The following is an 18,593-nucleotide window of genomic DNA, read 5'->3' on the forward strand; positions in this document are numbered from 1 at the left end:
AAAATACTATGGAAAGTTTTCCAAAAGTTGCCTGTCTTTTCACCAGTTTAAAGACATTTACTTCCCATACAGTGCAGTCTTCTCTTCTAGACAATACCAGTTTCCACTCCAAAGTAGTAAGTCAGAATATCTAAAGCACATGAAACATTTATTCAGTCACTCTACCATCTATTATTGTTGTTTATTTTTTTAATTTGTTTATTTATTCCCTTCTGCAGAAGAAAAAATAGGCTGAATTTGATGGCAAATTTTTCTCCATCCCTAATAAAATTTATTTAAGAACCCAGTAGGTCAGTGTCCTTGGTAACAGACAAGCTGTCAGTGCCAATACACTTTGCTCCTCTTGAGTCAACACAAAAAGACTCTATCTTTTGTCTTCATTAACTGCAGAAGGCACCTAGGGAAATTAGTAGAGTTAGGCTAAAATTAGCTTTTGGAATACTGCTGAAGAGCCATAAAGATTCACTCTCCTCACAGAAATTCACATTTTATTTAGGAAAACTTAATTATTTTCTGTTTCTGAGTTTTATAAAAGACAAACACAAATTATCTCCTAATTCAGGAATTCCATTAATCTCCTTTCCTCATAAAAGACTCCCTTAGGAAGTGACAGGAATATCAAACAGATTACCCTAGGGTGGAGTTCTGTACAAAAACATGCCTTTCGAAGTGACACGTGTCTTGTGGAGGTTGGCAGTAACTGTTTGCCACCAGGGACTTCAAACAAATGGAAAGTGATGCACATCTTGCCATTTGGCAGCCCAGGAAATAAGTTCCAAAGCTATTTCCCTAAGAGGCCTCACCCAGGCATTATTATATAAACAAATCAAAACAAGAAGGATAGCCTGGCTTGAAGATAGATAAATAAATAAATAACATTTGCAGGTTTAATGAGATGTTTATCTCATTCCCTTCAGTAAAGCTGCCCTGTCAGTTTGGAGCACAAGGAGACACTTCTAGCTTACATCACAGCAAAACTCTCTGCATTCTGTGATATTAAGAAATTCTACTCCAGAGCAGCATCACTTTACTACACCCTCCTATCTCCCTGAACTGCAACTCCCAGCTGGGGATCAATCCCAAAGGAAAGCCCAACAGTTTTACTAAACCCATAAAGAACCCCATGCAAGCACTACTCTATACTCATGTAAAAACAAGCCCTCTAAGTGAAAACAGTCCATATCACAATCCTGGATTTTATAAGATTCCTATTTTACCAGCTGGGAAATACAATGGTTAGAAGGGAATTATGACAGAACTATAACACTGATTGCACCCATCATTCTATTTGGAAACCTGGATCTCCAAATCTTCATTTTGACACTTTTAGTTATGCCCTCCAAGCAGGGATCTGAATCCTGAAATATTTAAGCCAAGAAGATGGAGAGGTGTTGATATTGAAAGTTACTTTTCAGCTAACAGGAATCTTTCTGTGTAGTGTCAATGCTGGGGAGAAGGATGTTACGTTCTCCTCATACCATCACTCTTGTTGCTGGAGAGCCAAACACTGTCTCACCTATGCACTGGTTCCAGGACGGCTGCTGTAAAGACTCAAAATACGAACTCACAGAACAGCATTCCTGTTACCTCCAGAAGTCATTTCTGCAGGGAATGAGCCCAGACATCACAAGCATTTGAGACACTGAAAGCAGACAGTTTTATCTGCCTTCAGCTGGTATCTGCTCTGTGTTTAGGTCCAAGTGATACACCCTGCCACAGACAGAATCTTCTAAATTCATGTGAACTGGCAGACATTTGTAAATTCTGAAACTACTTTCCCACGCAAAGGTTTACTCTGATTTGATGCAGTGTCTGAGCTTACTCACAGAATTAGTTCCAAGGACTTGCAGCTTTGGTTCGCCTGATTCCAGAAGCTTGGCCACCATGTGAAGGAAACTTTCCACAAATGGTTTTATGCTTTGAGAATGACAAGCCATCAGAAGTTGGTCCAATGCCTCCATGGCAATTAAAACATAACTGAAAATTAATTAGAGAGACTTACATAAAGACGTATTGCATTTATCTTAACTCCATTAGTTCTTTATTTAGGTCCTTATTACCACAAAAATCAGAAAACAAAGGAAGGCACATATTTCCCACTGTATAAAAATGAAACTTAGTGCTATTTCTGACATACATATCTTTTCTGCTTGGGGAGAGGAAGTGAGGAATTGAGTGCTGGCCATTTACCCTCTCTACAGAGTTATAAACATAGCTTTGGACATCATGAAGGCAAAAAATGATGGTCTGCGATGGATGTTGCCTTTCTTTTCCAACTCCTGACACTTCTTAGATATGATTCAGCCAAAAGGGCTGAAAAGAAAGATATTCCTGCTTCCTATATCCTGACTTACATTCGGGGGTGTACTGGGCTTACACAGCAAGGTTTTGGCAGCAAGGGGCTGCAGGGGTGGTTTCTGTGTGAAGACACCAGGAGCTGCCCCCCATGTCGGACAGAGCTCCAGCCAAGCTCCAAGATGGACCTACCAGCTCCCAAAAGTGAGCCCCTCAGGGACACTGGCAGTGCCCAGAGAAAGCAGATATCCATGCTGCAGACCATGGAGGACGCCGTGCTGGAGCAGCTGGATGTGTCCCGAAAGAAGATGCTGCCCATGGAAAGGTCGAGCTGGAAGAGGCTCCTGGCAGAGCCCACGGAGAGGAGCCCACGCAGGAGCAATTTTTCTGGCAGGACCTGACCCATGAGCTTTGCATTTTATTTTCTCCCCTGTCTGGCAGAGCAAGAGGAGAGAGCGAGTTGGGTGGACACCTGCCAGCCCGACAAGGTTTACTGACCACAGAGGCACTGGGTCTGTCTTGCCTCCCCAGCTTGATCAGAACAAACACGATGAAATCCCACGACATGCAAGCATCTCTTTTCAATGCTGTGACCTCTCTCCTCACCCATAGCGGTGTCTGACGACATCCCTGCTCAGCCTCTCTGCCAGGTAAGCTCCAATTCGATCCAGCTTTTCTGGTGCAGAAACCGCATAGAAAGTCAACTTCTCCATGTCAGCTTTCACAAGACCATCCTAAAAGCAGAAATATGAAATATAAAATAAAAAAGGTCACAGAAAGTATGAAGCTTCTGAAGTGTTTTTCCTTTTGTCTACTCAACATTTACAGATTCAAGCCTTACTGACAGGAATAAGCTACTGAAAAAAACCACAATCTTTCGAGCAAAACTGCCATTAGCTGAGCTGCAAAAATCAGCAACTTAAGAAAATTATGTAAAATATTTTTTAAGGAAACAAAGTAAGTATCTTCCTCCTCCTTTTTGGTGAGGGAATAGGTATTCTAAAAGAAGGTATTTAGTGAGAGATGTCACCAGTTCTATGTCACACTTCTTCCCTATTGGCACAATGTAATTTTTTTCTTTTCCCATCCCTCCAAAAGTATATTTGATGCGTAATTTTGCAACTACATACAAACAAAATTGTAGTTTAAATATTTTAGATTGTAGTTTAAATATCTTATTTCTTCAGTGTCACATATTGAATAAGGCTGAGCTACAGGCTACCCAAAAGCTATTTGTTAGAAAAAGATCAAAGATTGACAAATTAGTTCCAACATCAACTGTAACATGGATCTACTCAGATGAGGTTATAATCATAACTACCAGGTAAGCAAGATAAGGCTTTTTTGTCTTTTTATCTTTTTTTTTTAATTATTTTTTTCCCTGGAAGTTCATAAAAGCATTCTGTTTTTCAAATAAATTACTTCAAAGCTTTAAAATACTTATTATTAACGAAAGCATTTCATCAAACAAGTCTTCTCATACTTCAGAGAAGGCCTGCAACTCAGTGAAACATCATGGACTGGCCTGTGTCCTGCAAGGAACCAATGAATATTAACCAAAGCAGACACTAAGAAGTGCCATCTCGGGGCTCCTGTGTGAGATTTAAGCTATAACACTAAAACTGTAGCAATTCCAGGTGTTCCTACATCTGTAGAGAAAGAGTAGATTAGAACAAATAAACCTATAAAACCACGTTGTTCCATGCATGCAATATCCTGCATACACAGAAAACATTTCCTTTAAAGCCAGTAACATGCAGTAACTAGCACTCAGTAACAACATATTTTTAAGAAAAGCCCACATCCTTTGTAACACGTAAGCCAAATATTATAGAAACACTGACTGTTCTGCTTACTTGAACTATAACAAAAAATGAAAAAATTTGGTAACACATTTAAAAAAATACAGTAGCAGAAGAATAAGCTCTTGATCAGTGTGAACTGTCACATGGTTATGTACAGAAAAAGGCTACCATTACCGAATGGTAGCACAGAAGTTATTAAAATAAATAACACGTAGTGTAAGAGGTAGGTTTTAATACAGCTCCAAGATGGTTGCAGCGAAATGAAAAGAAAAAATTGGACATGAGTAACTGGAGAATTTAAAAGATACCACCAAAAAAACCTTGTGGGTCACAATAATCTACCAGAACTACAAAGTCAGTAAGCCAGGAATTAAAAAAAAAATCCTGCAGAAAACCAGAAAATATTCACACCTGCAACCATACCAAAGCAAGTGTTTGTAGTTCAAAGTACTTATGAAGTTAAGTGCTACCCCTGCAGCAGAATACCTTGTTGAATTAAATCTCTGTTTCTCTGAGCAAAACATACTAATTTTATTCTTCAATGCACAGCCCCCCTCTGGAAACGGAATTAGACAAGATGATCTGTATATGACCCTCTCCAGCTAAATTATTCCCGTAACATCTGTTAAAGCTATGAAGAGCTAAAGCAGAATGTTAAAAAGAGAAAAGAAAAAGAAAAAAAAATAAAATTAAAAAATTGCTAAAGCATTAGCTATAACTGAAAATTTCCAAACATCAATCCTTTAAAATTTTAAAGTCATCACTCACTTTTGGATCTTCAGGAAATATGTTATCCACCAGACGCTTGTAGCGAGGTCTTAGCGCAGCACAGCAACAGCAAACTCCTGCAGAGGGAATTACACAACGGGATTTAAAAGGCAGTTTTAGGGACTCATTTGAAAGGACAAGCTGACACGCATGGAGGAGAAAGATATACTGAATTCAGCTGCCTGTCACTATGAGCAGTAAGGCAAAATCAACGTAACTGAAAATAAGCACAAAAAAGTCAAATAAGCAGAACTACTCTCACAGAAAATATGCAAGCAACTTGGGTACTAGAAATGCACCTGCCATCCAGCCACACTTAAAAACATGCAGAAAAATGAAGACATTTTAAAATTTAGCCATATTAACCAAAGCTACTTTAGTTGCTGTTTTATCTTCATTCTGAATGACCACTTCAAAACATCAAAATGTCCATTATGTTCATTGTTCTAAAAAAGAAATCAACTGTGAAGTCTTCTATTTTACAGGCATCCATAAAAACCAATGTAAAGCATAATACACAAAACAAGCTCTGCCTTCCTTATCCCTTATCCTGCCTTTACCTGAGCATCAGTGAAAAGACAGTCACCTGAAGTGGAGATTTTTTTTAATTTCATTTCTACTCTAGCACTAATCCTGCACTCATATAATCAGAACAGTGCATGTAACTTTAATTTTATTAATTTTAGAAGTCATACTGCCTGCTCTAAAAAGATAAACTTACAAAGCATTTATTGGGTTTTTTCCTAGCACTCAGGGCTAGTAGAACTTTGGAATTAAGTTAAAACTCAGCACAAAAATAAAATAAAAAAAAAAAGTTTCTAGATATCTGCCCAACTGTTTTACCAGTATACATTTATTCCCAACTCTTCTTGGAATTTTTTGAAAATCAGGTTTTAAATATTTCAGTGGCCCTATTATCAGACTAACTCACTGGTCTGACCTCAGATCAAAACTAAAGCTGCTCTGATACGTAAGAGCCACAAAGTAAACAATAATACACTCAATAATAATATATCAAGTACAAGTAGATCAGTGGCTTTCTGGTTTTTCAAGTCTCAACCCCTGAAGCATTCAGAGTACCTAAATACCTTACAGATACCTTATTAAAGGTATCCATTTCCATACTCCAAAAAATCCTTATATACTTTACTAAAAATAGTAAAAACTGCAAAACAATAAAGCCTATACTGGCAGAAACTTTGACGATTACAATTTATCTGCAAAATTTTCAGGCTGTGAAGAAGCATTAGACAAATACATTAGAACCTGTATTTTTTTTATTTATCTAAGTAACCTGAATTGTTTTTAACCATATTTATCATAACATCTGGGAGATTCATGACAAAGACTTCCCCTGCTGTACTTGCTTTTATTACAAGCCTCTACAGGAGTAGCCATTCTCCCTCTATTCCACCTGTTTACTGAAGCTATTTGTCTTTTGGACAGAAGTGCATTCTGCTCATACTCTGACAGCTTAATGCTTGTAATTTATTTAAATAAAAACAATTATCAAAGACAGATCTATGATTTTAAAACCATGCATTAACTCCAAGTTCTCCTCAGGGGTCTTGAATTCTCCCCAGCTCATGAATTAGAGTGTCTGGTACCACCAGTAAGAAGATCAACACTGACTTATGACTTCAGTAAGTTACTACAAAAACAAAAAGCACTTAAGGAATAAATAACTGGAATATTGAGAAATTTTGTGTTAAACAGTGCTTTGTTACTGCTGTCAAGTTCTTCATACGATTCCTGCTGACATGTCCCACTCACCGAGGTCTAAGCAATGCAAAAATATACATTTACATAAAAGCTGCAGGTAAGAAGTAGCTAAAATCAAAGTTCTTTCATATGCCACTCAAAAATGTAGGTATAAAAGAGATTAAAAACATAACTGAACCAAAACAAGACCTAATATTGTTAAATATTTCTTGAGTTAGGTATGCAACTCCGCACCTGGATCAACACTCTTTGTACCTGCTCTTCCTACTTTATTTTCTACCTTATGGTCCAGAGTATACAGCAAATGTGATGTTTCCAAATATAGAAAAATATTCTGAAAATAACTGTAATAAAACATTTTGATAAAACTACCTAAACTGTAACAAGAACAGGAAAATATTTTAAAATACTGCACGCAAGACAGAGCCAATTAAAAATACAGTTATAATTAGTTTCTCTTTAAGTGACAGAAGAAAAAAATCTTTGCAAAGAACCACAATTTAAATCTTAAAATGGTGTTTTAAACCCATTATAAAAATTTAACATAAAACCTGGATACTGTTACTCCTTTGAGATGGATAAAAAATATCAGATAACAGTAGCAACTCATTCTGGCCCCCTACCAGGTGGTTTCAGTTAATGGAAACTCAATATTGTTGAAATACTCCTCTTCAAATTTATGGTACATAGCGAATTTTGACACAAGAAAAGGCCTAGAATTAAGTATACTGAGCAAGATTTAAAATGTTCTCCTCATCTTAGATTTTCAGTAATGTCTTTATGTTATTATGTATTTAATTATAGAAAAATTTACACCAAAAACCCCATAAACTTCTCAAAAATTCTCTGTCATCAAAGCACAAATCTACAAGTAATATGGATGTTAATGTCATTAAAAGAACTGCCTAAATTAAACAGAACATTGAAGTAGCAGAAAAAGAAAGTTAATCTATCAAGGCTTTCAGACTCCAAAGATATTTTGAGTAGGGAAATATAAGCAGAACACTATCAGAAATAAAACTGACAGGCACTCCAAAGAACACAGAAAAAATGAAAACCAAAAGCAAAAACCAAAACAATTAACAGTCATAACAGAGATTTTGTGGGGAAACTATTGATCATTGCTCAGTTACATCATTTTGACATAACCATGGAAAATTATTAAAATTGTAGGAATGGGTTTAAAGAATGTATGAATTTTAAAAAAAAAAAGGACAATGAAACACAATCCCACAAAAATCATTTCGTAACAACATACATTAAAAATAAGACTGTACTTAAAAATAAAATAAAATCTGGGAATATTTTTCTACATAGACCAGGAAAGATGAATGCTGCAAAGATGTACAATTGAAAATGGATTCTCTACATCTTGGATAGCAATTTAACCCAGATAAAAATTTATCCAAATAAACACATTTGGTTCACACAAATAAGGTGTTTATATGGTCTATAGAACACAGATACTATGTCAGGTAAAAAGAACCTGTTCCATTTTACGTGGGTTTATCAAAGAAAAATCCTATGACAATCCCTTTTCAGTGTCAAGCAAAATTTGCATTTTAATCATCTCGCCCTTGCAGACATCTTTACATCATGTTATACCAGTAAACACAAAGGTTTAAGCAGTCTCTATAGAAGTTCACATTGTTATGTGAGATTTAACATAAAAGGATTAAAAAATACTCATTGTTTACTTTTCCAGTCGCGGGGATTTTCCAAGTTAAAACATGCCTGTTCTCTTCTGCCGAAGGAGTCCTATAATCTGCATTTTACACGTTAAGACCGTACACATTTACCAGCTGTTCGGGCACTTCTTGTGACACACAAATTTATTCCACACAGCAGCAGCAAGATACAGTCCCCGCCATCAGAAAATGGTAATTTCACCTACCCAAACACATACACGGTCTCGGTTCAAAGGCAGAATTATAATCATAGGCTTTTTCTTGCTCAACAGTTGGGACTTGCACATACTGCCTCATCCTGGATATGATTGTACTCCCTGGGAACTCTCCTGGCTCGGAAATTTGCTCTCTCACACTCCCATAGCAGCAGTTCCCGCGAGGGCTCTGCAGCACTGTAAGCTTATCTGATCAGCTCTGTGACATCTACATAAAGCCACCAAACACGTGAAAAACTTCAGTATCGAATTCTGTTAACAAGGCCAAGCACAAGAAAGTAGAAGAGAATAAAAGATGCATTGTCAGTGTGTGATTCACAGCTCCTCGAATGAAACTGCACGGAAGCAGTTTCATTACTTCAGCTTTCCTGGTACACACAGTTCATTATTTCTGTGACTGGAAGTAAAAAATCCATACAGTTTCAGATAAAACTATGCTCAGTCAGGTGCCACATATCACTGCAGAGTGATAAATATTTTAGTAAAACCTACTCACTTGATCTTGCTGGAGAATGGACAAAAAGAAAAGTATTCAAAGCAGACTACTGACCAAAAAGACTTTTTCAAACAGAAGGGTTTACCTCTAAGATTAAAGAAACACTTGAAAATTACTGAACTTAACATTATTTCTAATAATACTTCTGAGTTTAAGAAACAAGGATTACAGAACTTAAATCCTTAACACCTTTACTCACAAAGATTATGATACATAAAACTACTTGTGAGTTAAACAATTCTGAAGTTACTTTCTTGCTTCCCATTAATTCTCAGCACTTTATTGTTTCGATTCCTACGTTATATCCACTTGGGCAACAAATACAGGATTTTCATACAGGCATTTTTATAAACCCTGGAAATCATAACTACTGGTTTTAATAAAAACACAGCTAATAACTTCCACTAATGACAACTTCATACAAATTCTAGGCTTAGAAGATTAGTGCTAATAAAGTAGTGTTTATTGCTAATAAATTCAGAGAAAACATTAAGCTGCTCAGAAACTGTCACCACGTATTTCACTAAGGGAAGTCCTACGGTGTAAATTAGAAAAATGCACATGACAATAAGTTTTATTTCAAATTAGCTTGTCTGAATATTTGTGCTACATCTTACTCATAAAAAGATTACAGGAAAGCAAAACCTTCAAAGAGACTTTAAACACAAAGCACTAACTTCTGCCCATCAAGTTTAAAATGTCCACATTATTTTCTTCTCCATGAAACCCTAGCAAAACAGAAAACAAATCAACTGTATCATTTATCTAATGTTTGAATTTCTTCCAAAATTTGGTAATGCTGTCTAATATTGTTAACAGTTTACAGAACATTAACAACCTGAAGCAAGATTTCATGTTCACTCACTGAATATTTTTGTCATGACTCAAGTTTGGACCTGGTTGTTTATTGACTATCCTCCAAGATTAAAAAAATAAATCTTATTCTATAAAAAAATAGTATAATTAACATAAAAGTTTGAATCTACAAATAAATGCATATTTTGCTAATATCAAGAAACTGAGAAATACTAAAATTACATTTGTTGCTCAGTGTATTTAAACATAACTTTGCAAAAATTTACTTGACTTCTATACATTAAACTTTCGTTTTCCTTATTTTTATGTATCCAAGATTAGAAAAATAAACAAAAAAAGAAATTTCTTTTAAATATCAAAGGAAAGTGCATAAAATAACACTACAACCGTTATCACTTACTATACCTGGTTAGTTTGGAACTGTTAATATCAGTTGATGCATTTAATTCAGGACTAAAAAGATTTTCAAGGGCATTCCCATTTTACTGTGAAAAAGAGATCAGATATTTTAGAACAAGGAAATTATTCCAGCCATATAAGGGAGCTAATTAAAAATATTCTTCAACTTACTATAAAAAGAACAACTGCTGTAAGGACGGGCTCATCAGCCATTGCAATGTTGCTGCAATGCACTCCCAGAGGGAACAGCAGACTCATCATTCAGACAGGATGAAGTCTCATCCCTGGGTGAGCCTCTCCTCCTCCCACCCAAGTGACAACTGACTTCCATACACCTGGTTTCCACCCTCCCTCCACCAAAATGCAGCAAAAATAATGTCCAACATGCAGATGAAATTTTTGTCTTGAGAACACGATATTCACTTTGATGTGAACTTCTCACCCGCTGACAGTAAAACCTCAGTAACAGCTAACAGGGAAAATTCCATTCATGTGTAGGTTTGACAATTTTACATTTATTTTAAAAAATATTTTGGTGCTCAGTTAATTTGAAACAAATGGAAAAAAAAACCCCAAACCTTTCTCCCTAGAATTTATTCTTACTATAAAGCTAATTATAAAGTGTGTAAAGTGTCATTATAAGGTGATATGACTTCAAGATGTGTTTTTCTATACTGGAATCACATAATCATTAATGTTGGAAGACCTCTAAGACCTTCAAGTTCAACTCTCAACACATCATGACCACCAGTTTCACCCTTAAACCATGTCCTCAACTGCCACATCCACATTTGATGAACACTTTCAGGGATGGTGACTCAACCACTTCCCTGAGCAGCCTATTCCAATGCCCAACCACCTTTTCTGTGAATAATTTTTTTCTTAATATCCATGCTAAACATCCCCTGGTGCAACTTGAGGCCATTTCTGCTCATTCTGGAGAAGAGACCAAACCCCACCTGGCTACAACCTCCATTCAGGGAGCTGTAGAGAGCAGTAAGGTCTCCCTTGAGCCTCCTCTTCTCCAGGCTGAACAACCCCAGCTGCTTCACATCACACTTGTGCTCCAGATCCTTCCCCAGCATCACTGCCCTTCTCTGGACGCACTCCAGCACCTCAAAGTCTTTCTTGTAATGAGGGGCCCAAAAATGAACACAGGATTTGAGGTGTGGCCTCACCAGTGCCAAGTATAGATAGACAATCACTGCCCTGGCCCTGCTGGTCACACAATTTCTGATACAGCCCAGGATGTTATTGGCCTTCTTGCCCACCTGGGCACATACTGGCTCATGTTCTGTTGCTGTTGACCAACACCCCCAGGTCGTTTTTGCCGGTCTTTCTTTCCAGCCGGTCTTCTCCAAACTTGCACTGAATGAGCATGCAGAGATGCACAGCATGCTAGTGTGAAAGACATGTAAAAATAATTTGAGTACAGACTTTTTGTGAAAGTAAGAAATGACAATGCATGTGAAGATACTAATAAGAAGCAGAAAAAATCCCCAAGCTGCTTACCACTAAGCTTCTTCAATGAAGTATTCTTTCCTGAAGAAGCAATTAAAACAAATCCCTAGGAAAGATATTATCTTCGGGAAAGTGCCTTTTAAAGACTCCTAATCCATTAAAAGGAAGTTTTCCATTACATCAAGTTCTCCGGTTGCATTCTTTTACACAAGTTCCACCACCTGCAGTGTTTCCATACTGTCTCTTCTTTCCTCCACCTTTGTTCTTTTCACATAGTAACTTCTTGCTCATATCCGTTCCTCTCAACACCACCTCCACCTTTCCTACTCCAAGATTGTACCAGCACTCTCTATTTTTAATACAGCATTAAAATTACCTAAAATTAATTTGATTCCAGGGAAAGAAGCTCTATGACATTATGAGTTTTGCTTGTTAGTTCATTACTTATCTTCCTATTAAGCTGGTCAAGGTCATTTATTTCTCATCACTGAAACAATATGAAAAAGAAGTTTTGCCCCTCTGACTTCAGGAGACTGGAAAGACATATCTACATAAATCTCCTTGACCCCTCTCCTTCACAGGTAGCAGCGATAACCTGATCATGGTTAAAAAAAAAAATGGGCCAAGTCTAACTTTCATTCCTGCTTTCAGTATTTGGTTCACAGTCAGGAAATAAGTTCTGGGTAATAAACCCAGCAGAGGAAAAGAACAACCCAGAGGTTTTGTGTCATCACACTCCTATTTATAAACAAACACTGATTTCATAACAAGGTGTTTCATGAATCTGAAAAATGGGGACGTAAGCAAACTACTGGACTAAAGAGAAGGGAAATGGAGGCTCATAGTGCTTTGTGTATTCTCTGAAGCACATGAACTGGATTTATTTCTCCATCCAGGCAAGTAGCAGAGCATGGAGCAGACTCATAAAACTGACAAAACACCCACTGTACACATCCAGTAACACAGTGAGCCAGGAGGACATTCTTTACCTACTAATTAATTCAGAATAAAAAAGTAAAGAGGGACTGACATTATCACAGCAACCTCTTTCTACTCCTGCTACTTAACACAAATATTTTGATCTACCTCTGCCTGTCCAAATGCCTGGCCTGCCCCAAGATCCATGAGTATGGGTGAATGGAGTCTCCTCAGCACAGTGATGATCCTGGCACAGAAGTAACCTCCCAGTACCAGACCACCCTGTTGAAAGCCTGGCTTCATCTTGACCCTAACCTATTCTCTAACCCCAATGAGCCATTTTCAGAATGCTCCATCCTTGAACACTTCCCAGCTGCAGGGGACAGAAGAGTGTGCTGTAACCTTTATAGGAACAAAAGGCCAAGTAACTTGCTTTACACTCCTCCCTGAGCTCCACTGAGGAGAGGGGATGCAGCACCTGCATCTCTCCTACCACTTTGTTCCCATTTTGTTGCATCTAAGGAGCAACACGTTACACTGAATATCATTCTACAGAAGGTACTGGTGCACCTCAGGATTGAGATGGACACTGTGTCTGAGGGGGAGAAAAGACACTATGGAAGGCGTGGTTGGAAGGTAACAGTCAAAGGAGGAACAATTAGCCTATCTCCAGGGTGGCCAGAGGTGGGTAATGAGCAATTCTTGAGGGATGCCAAGGGCAAAATTATTCCAATAGGGTCACTCTCTGCTTCTGGAGCCTGCAAACTGTACTTCTGATCAGCAGGTTGGCCAACTACAGGTAAAAACATATATACTTGGCTAAATGCCTCAGTAAACTTTGGTGACTGCCACGTAAAGCCTAGGCTAGAGAACCCCTTCCAGATTCTCCAGCTGGTCATACCTTTTCTTCCCAGTCCCAGCTCCAGGTAGCAGAGTAGATAGCAGACCGGGACTTTCTCTGTGCCACTCCACCCATGCCCAGTTCTAGTTTTAAAATTTCAGAAATAGGTTTTCCACATTTCCCACTCCATTGCATTTCCTCAGATTACTGGACATAGCCGTCTTTCCTGACAAGGAAGAAAATTACTTTGCTGTTTTAACACTTGCTGCTCACTTCTTCTGCCACAGGAATTTGCATGGATTAGGCTGTTGCCTTTAAAGGAACACCCCTTGTATATACATGAATTCTAAGAATGACAGGGGCACCAACAGGGAGCTGGAACAAGAGCATACGTCTGGATACAGCTCTGAAGGAGCATCAGGAGCATATGTTGACAGTCAATTAAGCAGAGGCTAAATCAAAGGCAACATCTCATGGCAATATTGCAAGTTACAGGAGCTCCCAATTGTAAATGTAGCCTACAGAAGACAAGCCCACTTCAAACCAGTGAGTAACAACCCAGCAAGTGGCCAGGCTTTCGAGTCTTCCCAGAGCGATAAACACCTGCAACTTTGTGAATTGAAAAACCTGAATGTAAAGAAGCATGAAGAATTTTCCTGACTACTGTTATTTTTGTCATTTCCTTAAGACAATGCATTTTTTTTTCTTGATCCAACTCACTGGGCAGGAATACAGCTGCAGTGGTAAGAACTCCCAGAATTTTCTGCTTTTCTTGAGAAAAAAAAGGATGCTCAGAACAGCTGTGTGACTTCTCCATCATAGGTATCCTATGACAGCAGTATCTAGGCTGGGAGGATTAAATTCTCCACTCCTGCCCAATGGTGACTTCCAGCACACGTTGCACAAATACACAGGGCTGAGGTAGGTACTCAAGGGAGTAGGTACCACATTGTCACTTGAAGTAAAATAAGGCATAAGAAGCTTTCTGTGAATGAAAAAGGAATGTATGTCATGATTAAAAGTCCTGATGAGGAGGAGGAAGCAAAGGTTCACAGGTCTTCTTTCTCAAAGCTAATGCAGTTGGCAAGTTTAGCTCAGGGATTTTAACTACTGTAGCATAAACTGCTGAGCTGTATACAGGACATGTAAGAGTATGTGGTTCTATAGATCCTTTTTTCTATTAAAACATTCCAAATGCCAACATAAGCACAGCCAGAGCTTCAATAACAAGTTTTAACTTCATGTGAGCACATTCAGCTACAAACTTCAGTACATATGCACAGATTTTGAAAAACATTTCCCAATTAAAAAGAAAATGTTCTGTTCACAAGTAATTCTATACCACGTTACATAAATTTTATTTCCCCCCACACAGACATACATAGAAAGCAACATAAGAAAGAACAGATGAAAGCATTTCTGTGCATCCAGAACCATACTGTGGTATCTCCTCTGAGAAAACAGAGTGCAGCAATTCTCCTGAGGCACATACACAGGGCTCCAAACACAACAAAACATCTGTTCCTGTTCAGCCATGAAAGTGTTTAAACTGTACTGACATTAAAAATAAAATGCTAAAATAAAAATGTTGCAATGTTACTTTGAAAAAAAAGAGTCACAGAGGATACTTTCAAGAACTCAAATTCTCATTTAAATATCACCAATCCTCAATAAAATACTCCGATTTGTGTCTATTGTTACCTGTTTGATTTTCTGGAAAGCATTTACAAAATTGGATATGGCAATTTGGACAAGGAAACACAGACATTGTTTCTATTAAAAGAACGTGGAATCAAAAATTTGAAAAAAATCTTGTTACATATTACAAAAACAGGTCCTTGGAGCTGCCAATACACTCCATTTTCACACTTTCCTTTCTTTGCAGACAGTTTTACCTAGCTCATCCTGCCCTCACAGGAGAGAAGCTTTTGAACAAACCAACAAACAGAATTTTATGCAACAACTTTTCAATATTAAACAGTTTTAAACATAGACTTGAAAGACACAGGTTTTGCTAAAAAACCCTCTTCTTCTAGGTTAATCTGAGTTATAAAATATCCTCACAGTTGTTACCTTTCATATTAGTTCTAAAAAGTGCTTCAGCTTGAATTCAGGTTTCCTACAAGAACTGAAAAGCAGCTGTTAAAAGGTTCTGAACTGTCTCCTCTCCCAAACAGTGAGATTAAAGAGTAAAACATATTCCTATCTAGAACCACATATCCCAGGTAACTAAAAAGCATCCTCCCCCCTCCTGTAACATCTAATAAGTCAGAGAGTACACAAGGAACACAGAGGCAGTGGATTGCTCTTCTGTGCACCTTCAGTACCCAAAGGCCACATTCCTTTACTACCACGACTTCTGTTTCCCACCACACTGAACTGTTCAGTCCAGATAGACAGCTTTGTATTTATACACAAAGAAGTAGTTTTATAAACACATCTCGTTAATCAGTAAATACTGGGTGTCCCAGCTTTCCGTGGAAAGCAGATGGGACATCTGTGGGCACACAGGCTCATCGGTTTCTACAGCAATCCAGCAGCTCCTGCCCACAACCAGCACTTCTCATCACGCTGCAATTCCAACATCAGATTCAATTTGCAAAAATTATGTTTTGTCAGTTGTGAAGAACTTCAAGCTCATGACTAAACTAATGTCAACAACAAATCACAAACTTATTAAAAAAAACACCACATGCACATAGAAAAGGTCCCAAATCCAGCTTACACTGCATTTATTACAAGACAAGAGGACTCTGCTAGCTCAATCATGTCAGACACAGATCAATTACAATTTAATATCTATTCATATTTTATTACATATGAAGTTCATAAGTAGCGTATCAGCATCCTAAAGTCCTTTTCTAATCATTAGACAGTTAGAGTGTACTTTACTGAACACAGGAAAATTGGTTTTAATAGCATAAATTATTCTGTATTTGTTGGTGCATTTCTGTAGTTCTAACAAAATATCTGGGAAGCTTTATCTATACATATTTCCTTACCTATTAACAGCTTTAGAAAACAATCAGGAAGGAGTACTGATTTAATATAATTATATAGCAAAGTGTTAGGTTGAAATTCCTTACTCATCCTCTCACTAAGGAATGAGTAAGCATTCTCAAACCACAACTGAAGACTCAGGGTGCCCATTTCAAGCCAAAGTGCAGACTGTAATCAGCAAAACACTGTAACAGGTCCAAGTACAATTCAGAATCACAAATGTGCTCTTGAAAAATGAAAGGACTGAGACCTTTAACAGATCTCAAGTTGGACATGGAGAGGAACACTGAGTTATAAAGGAAACAACTATTTTTTGAAGTCTTGGGATCTACAAGTTGTTTGATGAGGAATCACAGAATACTCTGTGTAGGAAGGGACCCAACAAGGATCATCGAGTCCAACCAACTCCTGGCCCTGCACTGAAAAGCCCCAAGAATCACACCATGTGCCTGAGAGCACTCTCCAAACACTTCCTGAACTCTTGGCAGATGCAGAAGAAGAGTCTTGTTCATCTACCTACCTCACCTTTCTATTCATTCCTGTCTAATTCCTGCATGAATTAATCTGGAATGACGTAACTTCCTAGAAATGAAGTAGCACTCTTGGAAAGCCAAGGCTACCCTCCCATCTGTAGGAACCTGATTGTCTAGAGAGCCACTGGAGTTCACAGTGGTTGATGGTGGGATGCAAAGTCCATATACCAAGGAAAGGGAAGGTCAAAATACTTTAAAAAGCGGTTCATCCTGGCTTTTCCAGAGACATGCATTTAATCATGTAATGGAAATCATACCCCCCACTCACCAAAATCGATTTTTCTTTGTTGTCATGCACAAAAAAATAGGACACTTGCATGCATAGTCAGCATGAGCCTTCTTACCCTTTCGTCCCATGACTGAGAAATCAATAGCAAACAAGGCTGCACATGAAGGTTAATCGACTGACAGTTGCAAAGTCATTTCTGTAAATAACAACGACAGCCATATTTTAATAAAACCTGAGAAAACTATTAAACCACATTTTAACATTTGGTGAATTGTCCATGTATGGTTTAAAAGCACATAAAGGCTTCGATGGGGACTGAATGGAGTTCACCTTGAAAGCATTCAATTTTCTATGTCATATGCCCAGATGGTGCACACATAAATAACAGCTGAAAAAACCAAATTTCTCAGGTTATGACAACAAATGGATGAAACAAAATTGTTCATTTCTTGGCTATACTAAAGTGTGTTCCAAAACAAATGGAAGAAATGGAAGAATGAATAACGATAACGATGTCACTGGGCTTTAATTGCCATATCTTAATAGGAGTGTTTTCCACTTTCTATGGAACTGCTCCTAAACATCAACTTTCCTAAGTGGGGTTAAGATGATGTGTACACAGAACTACCAGCTAACAGAAAACAACAAAAGGAACATTTGTCAAAGAAATCCACGCAGATTCATTAAAGACCATGGAAGCAACCAATTCATTGGCACTCAAAGTTGCTTAATGTACCATGAGTTAAATAAACAGATGCACAAACAGTTACACTTTTCCAGCTGCAAGTTCCTGTCTTGTTTTTTTTCTTAGACTTGTCAAAGGACACATTTAGAGAAGTTACTAGTTTTTCTTTTCAGTGAAGAAAAGACAGTGCCCTAAAAATCATCTGCAAAAATTCCGTATCTAAGTGTTTACATATTGAAAGCATTTTCCATTATATATTCTGTAGCCACAGTAGTTACACAATAGTTACAGGTATTCTGAAACACACTTATTTTCCTTTTCTGGCCTAGGTCTTGCAAATGGCAAAGTGACAAAGGAAGCCCAACCATGACATTCCCTTGGCAACTGTTTTTCAAGTTCCTGGGTCCCTTAGGTTAGTAGCTGAAAAGGACATGATACAAGGCTGCTGATGTTTCTCCTCCTGAGATAACAGACTGAAGCTGCAGACAATGACGTCAGATACCCCCCCATGTAACTCTTCTGTAATAGCCAAAATAGGAAAACGCCACAGAATTATAATCTATTTAACTCTATTGTAAGTAGTCAACGATACTCTCAAAAAATTAATAGGGTTTCTACTGCCTATAAAATAAATTAAAACAATTATCACAATTTCTTTATTAAATAAAAGGTTCCATTTATGGTTTTAAAGGGTGAAGGCTACAAGAGAAACATACTCCAGA

At 37.7% G+C, this 18,593-nt stretch overlaps 1 protein-coding gene across 10 annotated transcripts in view; it reads right to left on the reverse strand.

The window, feature by feature from the left end:
- EFR3A (EFR3 homolog A) overlaps positions 1-18,593 on the reverse strand; it is a 77,633-nt gene that overhangs the window by 49,900 nt on the left and 9,140 nt on the right. For 3 of the 10 annotated variants that reach the window (XM_050329239.1, XM_050329259.1, XM_050329249.1), the window contains 4 exons: positions 17,302-17,382; positions 4,869-4,945; positions 2,902-3,029; positions 1,827-1,977 (listed from right to left, as the gene is read on the reverse strand). In XM_050329239.1, coding sequence (XP_050185196.1) covers positions 1,827-1,977; positions 2,902-3,029; positions 4,869-4,945; positions 17,302-17,314 — 369 coding nt within the window. In that variant the 5' untranslated portion in view covers positions 17,315-17,382. Of the gene's footprint in view, positions 1-1,826; positions 1,978-2,901; positions 3,030-4,868; positions 4,946-8,484; positions 8,509-17,301; positions 17,383-18,593 lie in introns of those variants that run through there. The other 7 variants (XM_050329269.1, XM_050329287.1, XM_050329279.1 and 4 more) reach the window with 3 other exon arrangements.

Source organism: Myiozetetes cayanensis, unplaced genomic scaffold (assembly GCF_022539395.1).
Source record: "Myiozetetes cayanensis isolate MyiCay16 unplaced genomic scaffold, myiCay2020 scf1, whole genome shotgun sequence".
Classification (NCBI taxonomy): Eukaryota; Metazoa; Chordata; class Aves; order Passeriformes; family Tyrannidae; genus Myiozetetes; species Myiozetetes cayanensis.